A 15991-nucleotide genomic window follows, 5' to 3' on the forward strand; every position below is an offset into this window, starting at 1 on the left:
TGCACAACTCTCTATGTTTTCCAAAACAGATACAGTCCTATTAAAACTAACTCCACCCTTACTGCTTCCACTGGAATTAAAAAAGGCAATTAGCAGCAAACTGCTGATAATCAAACACACTTGATTATCTGATCATCAGCAAATGTGAGCACCTATGTAAAAGCAGACGACTCTGGAGCATTCAGGTGTGTTAACACAATGCCAAGGAGGAATGACATAAAACCCTGATTGTTGCTGGCTGTGTCAAGCCTGCTCAGAGGCGATAACAACCACTTGTCTTCTCACACATCTGGTAAGTTACTTGTGGATTAGAAGAGAATCTCACCAACTGTTTGAGTCACTAGAAGTACACAGAGACGATGGATTCTTTGGGTAGTAATTTTCTATTTCACCTAAGATGAAGAGCTGCTGCATGAGGAGAGTTTGCTGGTTGTTGGTCACCATAACATCTCCAGAAACTGGATTTCTAGCCTGGATAAATATCTCTTCAGACATGCTGCAGCATGACACTGAGACATGTTATGGTTTAAGATGTTTTGAGTTTTGTGACATGGTTGTTATCCTGCTGGATGGGCACGGTCAGCAACAATACTCAGGTAGGCTGTGGCATTTTAATGATGTTCAGCAGGTACTACGGGGTCCAAAGTGGCAAAAAAATGTCCCCCCACACCATCAAACCACATCTAATCTGAACTATTCATACAAGGCAGAATGGGTCTGTGCTTTCATGTTGTTTATGCCAAATTCTGAGCCCACAGCTTGGATGTTGCAGCAGAACTTAAAACTCATCAGACCAGGCAACACTTTTATAATTTTCTATTGTTTAAATTTGATTTGGTGAGCTGCTGTGAACTGTAGCCTCAGTTTCCTATTACTGGCTGACAGGAGTGTGGTCTTGTGTTCCTGTAGCCCATCTGCTTCAAGGTTTGATGTGTGTTCAGGGATGCTCTTCTGTATATCTTGGTTGTAACGACAGATTTTTTGCGCTGCATTGATTGCATTATGTTTCTGCAATGTGACTGGCTGCTTTAACAAGCCTCTTAGTTGTGTCTAATGAAGCTGCCAGTGAATGAATATTATGCTGCTCTGTTTTGTAGCTGAAACCCGGATGCCTGGAAGCATCGAGTCCACAGGCCCACTCCAGATGTCGTGCAGAATCGCACATTAACATGTTAGCAGCAGGTTTCAAGGGGCCTCCATGAGTCTGACTTGTATTTCCCATACCCCTTACAGATGCTCAAACTGAGATATGGGCGGGGTTGAAGGCCAGGACAAGACCTTGAACTCTTTATCTGTGTTAAACTACTCATGAACAAATTCTGCAGTGCGACAGGGCACATGATCCTGCTGAGAGAGGCCGCTGCAATCAGGGAATACTGTTGACTGGATGCAGGTGGTCTGGAACAATGTTTAGGCAGGTGCAGCATGTTAAAGTAACCCACATGTACACCAAGACCCGAGGCTTCCCAGAATATAGCCCAGAAAATCACATTGCCTTTTTTGACTTGCCTTCTTTCAAAAGACAGAACATATTTGATAATAAAACTTTATTTTTTATTAAGAATAAGGTCACATTTACAGTGAATATATATTTAATTACAGCACGTGTGCTGCTGAATAAAGAAAATAGCACAATTTTCCCCCCTAAGAAGTTGAAAACAAACACATAAGTGAGTAAAATAATCCTATTTATAACTCACAAATCAGATTCAGATTTTTCTGTGGAATCTGGATGAACTGAGCCTGTGCAGGAAAAAGGAATAAAATGATGTTTCTGGTGTTTCTTTACCACTAACTACAAAACCACAAGTTTCCAGCAAAGGTGTTACAGTTAAAGAAAGATCAATAAAAATGTAACAAGAGAAGAATAAATACAGCCATTCATAAATTCCTGTACAGCACAAAGGGTTGTAAACCAAAAGGAGTATAATTACTAGTAAAAGGGTCAAAGAAAGAGAAAAAGGACATTAAGGAGAAGCTGACAGCATCCATCTGGAAAGGGAAGCATCTTGGAGGAAGTCCACTGGCCACACACGATCATGATCCAAACAATCTGTGCAGATTGAAGACATTTGGCTAGTTAGAACAGCAGCACACTTCTGCTAATTTCAGGAGAAGCAGCGCACATCTAAAGGGCATAAAAACGTTTGATTTACACACACACACAAAAAAGACAGGACAGCACAATCATCAAGCACTTTATAGGTTTAACCTCAGTAATGCTGAGTTGGGACTTCATTCACTCTCAGATGGACTCATGGATTATACAAGTTGTAACAAAAGGACTCCTGGTCCATGTCTACATGATTGCATCACATATTCTGTGTTGATTTATCAGCTGTGCAATCATGGTGTTATCCTCCTGATTGACCACATCCTAAAGGTGCACCACTGGATTTAGATCTGGGGATTGGGGAACCCATCATCAGGTTTATGAAAGCATTTTGAGGCAATTTGTTTGGTATGTTGGCACATAAGAAAACCGTGGTAATAACAAAGTTAGACGTGGTCATCAGAGATCCCCAGAAACACTGACTGATATAAACAAGTGTCTGAAGTGTTCTCAGATTGGGTCCACGGCTTCATCCTTTAAACGCCAAATTCAAGTTTCTTCACACCAAGCTTTGGTTGTTCAGTGTTTGTCCAGACTGCAGACTCAGACTAATAATGTGAATTGTAAGAAGTTTCTTCTGCTCCCAGTTGTAAAGAATTGGCTTCTGGATTACTTTACCCCCCTTCAAAGCAGTAAGACTTCATTGGCAGCAACAGTCACATTTTTTTCTTGTTATAATGTTTAACTTGAAAAACATGTGAAGGTGCTGACTCATGTCTGCAGCTTACTGCTACCCCACAACCGTATTTTACCTTTAAAAGCAAACATGGCGTAATCCTTAAATATCCTCCCCAAATATAATGCATTTATATGTGTCAGTGAAAACTAATACAGTATCCCAGAAAGTTGAATTTGTTCACATGGACTTGCATTTTCAGAAGGAGAAACGTTCTCAGTAATTCAGGTCACAGTAGTCTTAACTGGTTGAAAAACAAGGCAACCAGACTTTAAGTTTGTGAAGATGTTACACCTCTCATCCAAGAGGGTTCTTCATTTCTAAAAACAAAAGGTTAAGACCTAATTATATAATCTATGCATGGCACACCATAGAAGAGTCAACTCAACAGGACAGGACTCAGCTGTAAATCTATACCGAAAGAACAAAGGTCACTCTATCCTCTGATTGGCATCGAGGATGCCAATGTTCACACTTTGGACAAAGAAGACAACTGGTACACATCCTGGACAGGGAGGAACGTTAGTTTGAGCACATTCCCTATTCACCCATTTACGTGAATAGGGAAAGACCATCTCTGAATTGAGGAGGTGGCCTATCTTTCGCCATCTTACAATGCACACACTGGTGATGGAAAGCTACATTGTAGCCACAGCCACCCTGGGGCGCACTGACAGAGGCGAGGCTGCCGGACACTGGCGCCACCGGGCACTCTGACCACCACCAGTAGTCAACGGGTGAAGTGTCTTGCCCAAGGACACAACGGCAATGCTAACTAATGGCAATGCCAAGGACACAACGACCGAGACTGTCCAAGCTGGGGCTCGAACCAGCAACCTTCTGATTAAAAGGCGAACTCCCAACTCTTGAGCCACGATCGCCCCCACGATCGTGATGAAGAAACAGACCTTCCAGTCCATTGTTCCTTCTGTGGGCTGGCTTCAGTCATTATGCAAATGTACTGTTTATATGATTGGGGAAACCTGCAGTCAGCTGAGAAGTCACTTGGATGAGTAACGAAACGTTTCTCCCACTGAAAACGCTACGTCCAGATGAACAGAAACAACTTTTGGAGAGGCCATGCATGTCCACTGTGAAACGACCATCACTTAACAGAGGTGGTGACAATGACAGCAGCTATCAGCCACCTACAATTCAGTTTTGATTATCCTTCCCAGGTGCATCTCCGCCCGTTCACACCTCGTCTCAGTTGACCTCAATAGCTTCCATGGTAGGGCAGGGCAGGGTGTCACAGTGGTTCCACTCAGCCTTTTTTTTTCCCTCAAACCTTGTGATGTGATGACGCACATGATCAATAGTGTCAACGGCCACCTCCTAAGGGACAATCTAGGGGTTTAAATATCTGCGACTCCTCCACCTTTTGTTTTTAGAACTGAAGTGCCCTCTTGACTGAGAGGGGAAAAGTCTTGACGAACTTCAGCTGCCTTCTTTTGTTAAGCTTTTAGGAGTAGCACCATTGCCTAACAATAGCTCACGAGGTCAGTTTCATGATCATTGCATGATCATATGCAAATTGTCATGACCGTTGATTAATGGCCAGAGAGTTGGGAAGTAGCTGCAACACACTATTAGAGCTACAGCACTGGTAAAATGCTGTAGCTGTAACAGTAACAGCTCCAGAGTGGTGAAAGATGTACCCCTGGGCCTCCTCCTGGATTCAGAGATGGTCTCTACCTTTCCATGTAAAGGTTTTTGCTTAGGTAGTGACTGTCCTTCTCCCCTGAATTGCCTGCAGCTATTTTTAGGCGCCTTCCCAGCTTTGACAAATGTCCAGCTGGGACAACCACATTCCCTCAGGGCCATTTTTCATACGATGACCTTCAGCTTCCCAAGCCGGTCTGTGTGGTGATGGTGTTCGCTCTGTGTTGTAGTGTCCTGATGACACCCAGTTTGTGTTTTAATGGAGAACGAGAGTCAAGAATGAAATACTGATCCGTGTGCATTGATTTAAAGTACACGTCGACTTTTAAATGTCCCCAATTACTAATGGCAATTTGACAGTCTAAGAAAGCTAGCCTGCCATTTTTCATTTCCTCCCTGGTGAACTTGATAATGTGAGAAATGCTTTGTGGTACATCGTGAAATTTGATTTTTCACCCACGTATAATCCACATACCTGAACCAATTGCTCAACAGTGTTCCAGGATACAATAACAGAGCCCTTTATTTCTCCACTTTGTTCTTTTGGCTACAAATTAGCCAAAGTCGGTGAAACTGGGGATTTCACTGCAGACCCGTGTTTCTGCTTCTATGTGAAATATGTGGAATGAGAACAGAGTTCCAAGAGCAGACACTTTGGCTTGGTGCTTAGAGTTCTTCCTGTTACTGAGAAAATGTACTGTTTACAAAGTTCAGAAAGAGTGAAAAAAATTACTTTGATGAGCAACTAAACTATTTGTCCCACTAAAAAAAAAAGCAACGTCCAGATGAACGAAATGAACTTTCTGGGATTTTTTTTTGATGTGTGAAATGTCAAAAAACCTCAATTAACAAAAAAAAAAAAAAAAAAAAAAAAAAAAAATCTAATCCCACAAGAAGACCAAACTCAAAACTTCGGACTTTTTTGTCGTGGCAACCATTACTGTCACTGGTCTAGGTTTCTGGCAACAATTGGAATCTGTGTCACAAAGAAAGCTTGTGTGGCTCAACATCAGTCTTCAGCACGTTCTCATATTTGGAGCACAACATATGAAACAAATATCTATGCATCTTCCTATGCTTATCCAAGTCGGTGCCCAATTCAGCAGCTGGAGCCTATCCCAGCTGTCATAAGGTTGGCAGGGTACAGGGAAAGGTTGCTAATCTATTGCAAGGCTAACACTGAGAGACAGACATTCACACTGGTGTTCACCTTTTAGGCCGATTTAGAGTCACCAATTCACCAAACCCATGCATGTCTTTGTGCAGCTATGGTGGTGGTTGTCTATCACATGAGTAAGATACTGAATCGCGAGCTGGTAACGATGTGAGAGTGTCAGAATTTTAGAAAGCCTTTAGTCGTAGATAAAAGTATAAGTATAAAAAAGTATAACTGAAGTACACAGTGAGAACCCATGCAAGCATGGAGAGAACGTGCAAACTCTACGTTCTCCACGATTTGAACCATCATGCTCCCTATGAAACAAACACTAGGATAAAAATAGCTAAAGCCCACAGCACAAGTAATTGAGTGCCTCTCAGTAAACTGCATCTGGTCCATCAGCATCGACTGACACAGTCTTACTCACAGGATCATGCAGAACATGATGAAGATGTTCCACAATGCGATGAAGATCCGGAAGTACCGCAGGCTGAGCAGAAACTCTCTGATGTTGTCCCCTGAGAGATAGACTGTGAATGTTTGTGGCAATACTACTCACTCTCTCTCTCTCTCTCTCACACACACACACACACACACACACACACACACACACACACACACACACACACACACACACACACACACACACACACCTGTTGTTGGTGATCCAGAGTCATCTCCAAATCCCTGCGACTCCTTCCTTTTGCTGAAAAAAAGACACCCACAGTTAACCTTCAACATTCTGCTAACACACAAACCTAAACTAATGACTGAGTACAATACTCACAGCTTGAAGTTCAGCACAGCCCCTGCGTTCACCAGTAAAGTCCTGCAGAGCACAAACACGGAGAGTTTGGTTGTCAGCTCAGCAGCGTATTAGCTGCTGAGCTGGCATTAGCACCAAGCTAGTTAGCTTGTCATTTTACGCCACACACGGCTGACTGACTAACACAAAATTACACAGCGACACATAAAGACACATAGAGAACTTATTATCTCAATACAAGATGTGATTCCGTGTGACATCTGCCACACGACTCGATAAATTACCCGAATATCAACAGATCCCCGATCATCTTGATCAAATCACATCAGAAGCGCCTCACTTCCGCGTTCGGCACGTAATCAGAAATGTGACCAATACAAATCCGGTATCCAGAGAAATACGAAGTGTTGTTATTCCCCGGGTTTAGACTGTAAGGTGCAACCTTACCAAACACTGATCGTCTGCCAAAATTGATTTTCAATGTTTTAGTGTATTTTTATGTGTAATGTCTTATGTGTAAATAGACTTTGGTGAACAGGATTTATAAAGAGGTTATAAAGAGATTTATAAGCACTCAAGCACTTTAAAAACGACCACGCACAGTAAGCCAATTAAAATATGTTTATAGAACTGTTGTTGTATTTGTTGAAAATTTTCTGCTGCCCTCTACCTCAGATCTCTCTTTAAAAAGACATTTTTGACGTAATTGTGACCTTTTATCTGGGCAAGTAAGAGATATATAAAAGCCACTTTGCCAAAAACTGATTGCAGCTTCTATTGTGACAGGTATGTGTGTTATTGTTTTTTCTGTTCCTTCCTAGTGGGATAAATAATTTCTTTGGTAGCTCTCGAACTTCGTAGGTTCTTTTGGGTGTTTTTGTTTTGGTGAAAGGAGCTTTTTTTCGTATGTCTTTGGCTCCCCTTTTTGGAGAGAGTAAGCACTACATCCATTATCGTGTGAATTTAAAGCAAATACAGAGAATAGTAAATTAAAAACCATTAAAACAATACATACTTGAAATCTTGATTTACTTATTAGTGTTATTACGTTTACCTCGACATCTCTGCACTCCCGATGAGTGTGAACAATGTTGGGATTAATTAAAGCATCATCTGGCCGTGAGTCAGAACGGCTCCAGGATCAGATCAGGATTGTGGGTGTTTTCATGAACGAGTGAATAAATATTTGTTGATATGAAGCCTTGACGCTTTATTTTTATATATTTATTTTCCCTCCTGCTGTGTCTCAGAGCTGCAGTAAACCCCCAGCAGCGTCTTATGGCTCGGCTGAGCGACGATCTCGATGAAGACAGCAGAGCGAGCCTTTTGTTTTTCAGCTGAAGCGCCTGAAAGGTCGCCTGAAAAAGCGGAGCAGCTGGCACTGAGCGCAGATGATGATGACGATATGCAGAGGCCGTGGAGATGAGTGGTATTAATAGGAGGGCTTGAGTGTCACAGGCTTTCACAGTCGAGACCAGGGGGGCTTTCTGTGGCGGACAGTCGGCGGAGCGGGTTTTGGGGGGTCTTCCAGACTGCGCAGTCGGAATAAAACAGAAACGCAGCTCAGACTGGCAACATGGACGTGCTGGCAGTTCTTAATTTGGGCGATATTGCCCAAGCTTTCTCCAAAATGGGAATGTTTCCTGTGTTTGATCTGGCTTACTACATCGTGTCCATCCTCTACCTCAAATATGAGCCAGGTGAGTGTGCTTGACACTTTTCTGCTTATTATTCATGTCATAAGTATGTTAGAATATAAGTCTGCGTGCTGTTTGTGCAACAGTCCACAGGCTGTTAAGTAAAATATATCCAGAATAGTACGTTTTATACACCTGTGACTGGAATTTAACCAGGAAGTAACGAATGAGGCGAGAAAGTCTATGACTTGCATGATGTGTAATTTCATTGTGAACAGAAGGCTTTATTTGTATTACATTTAGCTCACACTTTGCCTAAATACCCTTACAAGGACTTTCTCTTGCAGTTATCCGTATAGTCCTTATAAAGAATGACCTGTTACATAAACTCCAGCAGCAGCTCTGCAGCTCTGCTTTGCTTTATGTGAGGGAATGTGTGTTGCTGCAGCAGCCTGACCTCCTTTAGGAAATCACTGGAGTAGATTAAACCCCCCAGCTTTGGTTAAAGCCCATTTTTTCCATTAAGATTTAACTACTTTGAGTAACAGAGCCCGAGGAGGATGAAACCTGAGGCCTGTGCATACCAGTGACTTAAGCAATAAATAGAAGGGCCTGAAATAGACGGTCAGTAGGACCTCCAGAGCCAACTCCCCCGCCACCTTTGCTGCACACTTGTCCCTGGGAATGTGTGCGTGTATTCTTTGAAATAACACATTCGCCTCTCCACAGAGTAAAACACGCACTGTGATATTGATATGATGGTTTGGTCTTGTTGGCAGGTTTCATCCTTGATGAAAGGAGCACAAAATGCATCTCACCCTCATAATAAGTTTAAAAAGAAGCCCGCCATGCCCATCGAGCCCATTTAAAACTGTTTGCACAGCATGATCAGAACAAACGCATCATCTCTCACATTTTCCTCAGCTGGAGGAGTCACTTGTCACATAAGCACAGCTGTAGGCCACTTGGAAGCCTGTTTTAGACTAACAACTTGGATAAAGTTAATCGATATAAATGTTTTTATCAAGTTTAGTGAAGTCAGCATGTTGTTAAAAGTCTGTTGTTGGGGGACCAAAGTTTTATATGTATGCTGTATAAGGTAGATCAGGGAATCTCCCAGCTGGCTCAGGGTCAAGATGTACTGGCCAAAAGACTGCAATGTGTGGAGTAAACGAACATACTGCAAAAACGTAAAAGGCAGCCAAAGCAGAGGGACTGCAGTTTGTGTGTATTTTAAAGTTAGAAAGTACCAGCCAGCACGAATCAGGCCGACTTCAACTGTAAAGCTTGCCTTATTTTCATGCATGCAATTTCACAGTCAAATGAGTCCTGCTGTGGCTCCCACAATATCACATTTATCCTGCACACGTCTGTGCCTAAAATTGCACCAGAACTTTGAGCTTTTTTCTTTTTTCGGTTTATGTGACAGGAGAAAGGAGAGAGAAGTGTAGGGTCAAAGGTCATGAGTGGCCTGTCAAAGTTGCATACAGGAGAGGCCAGTGAGCAGGATGTATTTATAGGGCAGTATTTCTCAGGATCAGGTTGCCTTCAAATTGAGGAACGGTTGAACCGCTACACCCCCACCCACCTGTTGGTGGAGATTTGCACTCTCATCTCGACTTACTGTAACAATGCTGTAACGCCGTCGAGGCTCTGTCCCGCACGAAATGTGCGTACAGTCTCAAAACTGACATGTAACCTTTTGTGTGGTCACACGTTTGCAATTTTTCCACTTTTGTATTTCTTACTTATAGCTGCATCTGTTTTCTTGTTGCACCTCCTGCATGCATGCCATGTCTAACTTCCTTTTCTTCTTTGAAATCATTTGGGCACCTAGTTTTGCTTTTGTCCCGTTGCTTCACCAGCTTCATCAGCTGTAGCACAACATGAAGCAGAAACATTTTTAGCTGCAGCGTCCTGAACACTGGACACTGATTTAGAAAATGTGGAAAACTTATGACGGTGTCAGTTTGCAGAGTTTTAAAGTTTAATTGGCGCCTGCCTTGCTGTTACTCACATGGATACAACACGTGAGTCCACAACATGACTGTTTGTCATGCAGGCTTTCTTTGTAGCATCTTTTAAGATATATGCATCCAGTATATTACAAAGAGCCGCTCTAGTCTGTATCCTTAAGCAAAGCAGCCATATGTCAACTCAAAAGTGACTGTAGTTATCCTGAGTCAACACTGACTGATGATAAAGATGTGTACTATCAGGGTGTGACCTGGAATGATAAACTGGGTGTGCACAAAGATACAGCACACACGGGATCCACTGATATTAGCATTTGCAGGCTGCTGGTAACAGTTAGGTCTGCAGGAGCTGGCAGAAATGATCAAAGATTAATATAGTTAATAAGTTAACATTCTGCCCAAAGTGCTGACTTTAATTAATTTAATTATATGCACATTTTACATAAGGAATCAGGAATCTGCTCACATGACATTTATTTGACTGGTATGCATTCGGTTTATACTAAGCACATTTTCCTCTGTTTGAATAAATAAACCTTTGATTTTATACCTTTCAGTGGTGTTTTACTCAAAGTTATTGTTTCATATTGACTGAGTGTTTTAGAGGAGCAGGGGGTGGTCCAACACAGCCTCCACGTTTTTCTCACTTGACAATTATAACAAGTATTATTGTCAAGGACTTTTTGCAAAGCATTTAATAGATCAATCAACTGATCAATCAACATCATTTTATTACATTTACAAACAGATAAAAAAGGATAAATAATGACTGTATTTTTTTTTTACCACCACCAGGAGTCGCCAAAGTTGAATAATTTTCCTCTTTTTCTAAAGAAAACTATTGACTTCCAATCAAATATATAAACTGTTTGTAGATAAATCACCTGACTGATCCTATAGTTACTTTAGTTGGTGAGTTGCTTAAGTTTGGAGGATTTTGTTAAGTTTTTCTGTTTGTATAATCTTGGAGAAAACAGAAGAATGCGCAGCATCTGACTCTTTAATAAAAGCACAGAACACATCATCATCATCATCATCATCATCAGCTTCATGCGCACACTGAGAGCACTCATTGACCAGCTGCTGTGATGTTTGGATCTTCACACCCTTCTGACAGCTCGTCCTCTGTGTTGCAGGCTCGGTGGAAGTTTCTCGCAGGAGTCCCGTGGCCTCCTGGCTCTGCGCCATGCTCTACTGCTTTGGTAGTTACATCCTGGCAGACATCATGCTTGGAAGCAGCCCCGTCGACTATTTCCAGCACAACAGCCACATCCTGCTGGCCTCAGCTGTCTGGTGAGAAAACCCCCAGAACCAGTTTGCTCATCACTCGTGTTTTTATTTAACTTTCAAGATGACATTTATGATACAAAGATCTGTCTCTTCCATTAGACATCAAGGATAATGAGTTGCAGCGTGGTCAGGAAACCAAACGCACACAATGGATTTATCCATTTATTTTATTCACAGGGAGGAGATTTATATGTAACAGGAATAAAAAAGTAATGTTTTATGTTTGTTGAGGAATAAACTCCCAAAGGTTGTCAATCTCAATTGCAGGTACCTCCTCTTTTACTGCCCGCTGAACCTCTTCTACAAATGTGTGAGTTTCTTGCCCATCAAGCTGGTGTTGGTCGCCCTGAAGGAAGTTGTGCGCACTCGTAAGATCGCCGCAGGGGTTCACCACGCCCACCACGCCTACCACCACGGCTTCTTCATCATGGTGATCATTGGATATGTCAAAGGTCGGTGTGACTGGGCTTTTGGTGCGTGTATAGTCCCTAAATCACCAATGTTTACATTGTGATGGAAAGGTGATTATGCTTGTGAGGAACAAACTAGTCTGTAAGTGAGTCGTGGCAACTGCCAACTCTTTGGTACTAATTTAGTGACGCATACATAGATACACATACTCGATGCATCTACAGTCTTTGTTACTGTGGCTGTTGGATCATCAGTCGCATGATTTAAACATGCATTAGTTGTACTTGTGCTTGCCTCTGTGGATGGATTACCACCAAGGCAACTGTGCCTTGAAAACTCCAGGCTCAAGTGGTTTTCACTAATGTGATAAATAATTCACTCAGGAGTAAATGTCCAGTGTAACAGGATCATAGCTAGGGTTGTGTTTTGTGGTTAACCATAATGTGGGCCATGCTTTCCGAGCCAACCTTTGGATCCTGTGTGGAAACAGAGATTTATTATGTGTTTAAAAAGGGTCAGGAAACTATTTTAGTAGATAAACTGTGCACAGTCTGAAGAAGAGGTTCCAGCAACTCCTTTTTTTTTTTGTATTTTTTGTAATATCCAATCACAGCTGCCCAACAGCTAGAAAAGCTGCGTATCAAATGTTAGGTGTGGGTTCATTCTGGTCTAACTTCTTTTCCAGACATGAACCTGCCAAAGAAAGAAAGAAGCAAAGCCTGACAGATGCGGTTGTGCAAAATGTTAAACCGCATTTCTACTTTGGCTCTTTATCATGAAAGCCTCCTGTCCCAGTTACAATAAGGAGGCCCTGCAGGTGTCCTTGTTGAAAATGGGCGTAAGAAGCTGAAGTCAGATAAGAGCAGTGACTCACAACATAGACTTTTTTTAAATCCTCCTTTCTATTTTTATCCTCACAGGATCTGGAGTGGCTCTCATGTCCAATTTTGAGCAGCTGCTGCGTGGTGTGTGGAGACCCGAGACCAACGAGATCCTCAACATGTCATTGTAAGTCTGGGGGGGAAATACAATGATCAGTGTCTCCTCAAACACAAAACCTAAAGCTGAACTGCACACAACGCTGAGTTTGCTAAAGTCATTCGTGTGGCGCTCTAAACATGTTCTGACTTCTGGTGCCCTCTGGTGGTGGGACCTAAAAAGGACACTCTAAACACCATGGTTCCATGGTGAGTGGGTAACCTGTTTGCTTTACATGTGAAATACCCCCCACTTTAGACACAAACTGAGACTTAGGAGTCACAAGGTAGTGTAGTCCTAGTGACTTCCCCAAGCCTGAATGAAAATGCAGTCAGGGCGTAAAACCTGTGCCAAATCAAAAATGTGCTCCAATCTGCTGAGGTGACCCCTCGTGAAATAACGTAACAGCAGAAAGCACCCACTTACAGTGTCAAATAAGAGTTGAATTCAAATTAAATAGCAGGCTTTGCGCCAGCCTCCACTCCAGCCCTTTCTGCTCTCTGTTTTTGCTGCCAGCGTTCGTTTTACCACCAGTTTGTGGGTTTTTTTTTTTTTTCTCTCTACAGCCCAACCAAAGCCAGCCTCTACGGTGCCATCCTCTTCACCATGCAGGAGGCCCACTGGCTGCCAGTGTCCAAGAGCACCCTTATCCTCATCTTCACCCTCTTCATGGCCACAAGCAAGGTACGATCAGCAATTCAATGACTGAACTCAGAACCATCCACCTCTGTGAACACATCTGCACTGTGTCAAAACACTCTCTTTTGCTTCGTTGGACTGATGAAACATGTTTTGTACTACACAAATCAGGGTTTATGGGAAATACACAACTAACCTGTTGGTTTTAATGTGAAATATATAAGTGTTATTATCACAGGAGATCTTTTACCTGTAACATCAAGTGTATCACATTTGAAACACTTAACCTTTGGCACACTTAATCAGTGTGATAAATTGCGCAATACATTTTTAACCAGCCAAAGTAAAACAAATTAAATGTAAAATTAACATTTTTTCGTATTATGTGGTTAGTTTTTTCCGTTGGAACTTTTCACTTAATAATTCTGAAACATAAAACTCTAAGGCTGCTTTATTGCTGAACTTAAAGAAACAAATTAACACCAACTAGGCACAATGAAGGAACACAAAGCAAGAGGGAGAACCCGACAAAGAACAGAAGCAAACTGAGGGTTTAAATAAACAACATAGATTACTGAAGAGCGGAAACACCGGGGGAACACTGAACAGAATTTATCAGACTGTTCTCTCCTCTCAGGTGGTGATGACCGCCCGGCACTCTCACGGCTCCCCCTTTGCTCTCATTGAGTCCTGGATCTGCCACCTGCTGTTCGGCTCTCCTCTGGCTGGTGGTGAGGAGGACCACCATCATCCTCCTCCTGCAGGTGCTCCATCTTCACCTCTCAAGACCAAGGAGGATCTGAGCGAAGGTGCTCGCAAGAGGAAGGTCAAGAAAGCTGAGTAGAGCGCCGTGCTGCACTGCCGAAACGATCGGACTTCCCATTCCTTTCTAAGACGAGGGGCAGTTTGATGATGTTTGATGTTTTGCCAAGTGAGAGCCTTTCTATTAGAGCAACATGGTGCTTTCGACATTTGACATCACCCGAGGACTCTGTAAATACCACAGCAAAAGCTTCACACCCAACCTGGACCTTTGAAACCTATTTATTTATGTGTCTGTGAACATCTGCATCCGTGCAACACTGTGTGGCGATCCACGGTCAGGGGCTGCAGCGTGCCCTTAGGACAGCTTTCGTTCCTCATCAGTAGTTGTTACCAGGAACAAGTGGTTTTTATTTAGTTCACCAATTCTTATTTTCATGAAGGAAACAGCAGAAAATGTTAATTAATTTGACTCTTAATCTGAAATTCTAATGTGAATAAAGCATTATGTGAAAGAACACGGATGATTTTTACACTGAAATGAAAGCAAATTAATATCTTTCAATAAAATCAGGAGAAACATGGTGTCTGTTTCGTGTCTGTGCCATTCGTATCCTCTTAATGCACAAGTGGATCTGCATGTTCTGACTCTAATAATGACCATGAAATCCATCTATCTTATCCAGGTCTGGTGGCAGGTGGAGACACCATCACATCACACACTAAACCATAACTGTAACCCAAACTGTAGCCCAGTAACCCTAACCTTAACCACAATCACAACCTAACCCCAAACCCTAACCAGTCCCTTTTTGTATTTTTTTCCTAAATGGCCATCAGCAGGATTTTTTTTCCAAGTTGTAAAGCTACAACAAAATAACAATGAACTTGGTCAGATGCAATGTTGATCCACGAACAACACAAGGACATCAGCTGTATCATCCTGGGTCTATCACAGGTCCTCCGCTTGGAAGGACACACCCAGATCACCCTGGAGACATCCTAGGTGTTCAGGTGATCCCTCTGAAAAAAAGAAAACCAAAGGACCAGGGTTACTGGGATTGATCCCAGAGCCAGGCCCGTGGAGGGAGCCTGAAGGAGAGTCTCTGGTAGAAGAGGCCTCAGCCCATGTGGCCTGCCCTGGGGGTCTGATCCCTGGCTGTTGAAGCTAGCTTGAGGGACAAAATGTACTTCAGTTTATTTAATGGGACATGAAACTAACGACTGAGCCCATAAAACTGTCCATGAAGTGTTTACTGAGGTCAGACAGCAAGGGTTTTAGATGCAGATATATTTTACTGCCAGCAGGTGAGGCACTTAGACATCGGCTTCACTTTTCTGGAAGCTACATCCATCTTTTTACCCGGTCTTTAGGAGGTAACAAGAAGCATTTTAGGCTTTCGATGTTACATATGTAAGGATGTGACACAGTCAGGCTTCAAGTAAACTGTCCTCAGCATATATTTTGAAATAACACAGTATACAGTGAAATGGTCTTTTTACTATGAAAGGGAATTTCCTCTCTGGTGGCAAAGCCCCATAGACAACTGTACAAGTGATCAACTCCCATATCAACTCGAGCTTTAAGACTGCAATTGACTCGACTATAGAATGTTTCAGAAGCTCTGCCCTAAGCAGGGGCCGGTCCATGTCGAATTTTGGGAATTCTAATTCAGAGGTACACCCTGTTTCTCCATGTTAAGCTTTTTTGTGCTACAGCGTGGTGCAAAAGCCAGTATTCATTACTATTATTCCTTACCTTAGTTCTCATCATTTAAAGACATATCCAGGGCCAAAATATAATTCTTTTTACATGCAGCATTGGCACTCAGTTGATATTATGTAACCCTGAAGCTGTTGGAAGGTTAAAAAAAGAAACAAACCCAAAAAAACAAGAAAGAGAAAACAGAAAAGGGCAGAGG

At 42.4% G+C, this 15991-nt stretch overlaps 2 protein-coding genes across 2 annotated transcripts; one reads left to right on the plus strand and one right to left on the minus strand.

The window, feature by feature from the left end:
• Positions 1-1532: 1532 nt before the first annotated feature.
• On the minus strand, positions 1533-6753 carry smim7 (small integral membrane protein 7). The gene is made up of 5 exons (XM_080883311.1): positions 6661-6753; positions 6398-6439; positions 6264-6316; positions 6038-6128; positions 1533-2053 (listed from the first exon to the last, which is right to left on the minus strand). Exons 1-5 carry the CDS (start codon positions 6684-6686, stop codon positions 2038-2040), a joined length of 228 nt encoding a protein of 75 aa, XP_080739437.1. The 5' UTR covers positions 6687-6753; the 3' UTR covers positions 1533-2037.
• Positions 6754-7719: 966 nt separating this feature from the next.
• tmem38a (transmembrane protein 38A) lies at positions 7720-14654 on the plus strand. Its single transcript, XM_080882311.1, has 6 exons — positions 7720-8076; positions 11126-11282; positions 11547-11731; positions 12611-12698; positions 13235-13352; positions 13945-14654. Exons 1-6 carry the CDS (start codon positions 7953-7955, stop codon positions 14149-14151), a joined length of 879 nt encoding a protein of 292 aa, XP_080738437.1. The 5' UTR covers positions 7720-7952; the 3' UTR covers positions 14152-14654.
• Positions 14655-15991: the final 1337 nt, after the last annotated feature.

The sequence above is a fragment of the Rhamphochromis sp. 'chilingali' genome (assembly GCF_963969265.1).
Source record: "Rhamphochromis sp. 'chilingali' genome assembly, chromosome: 5".
In the NCBI taxonomy this organism is placed as follows: Eukaryota; Metazoa; Chordata; class Actinopteri; order Cichliformes; family Cichlidae; genus Rhamphochromis; species Rhamphochromis sp. 'chilingali'.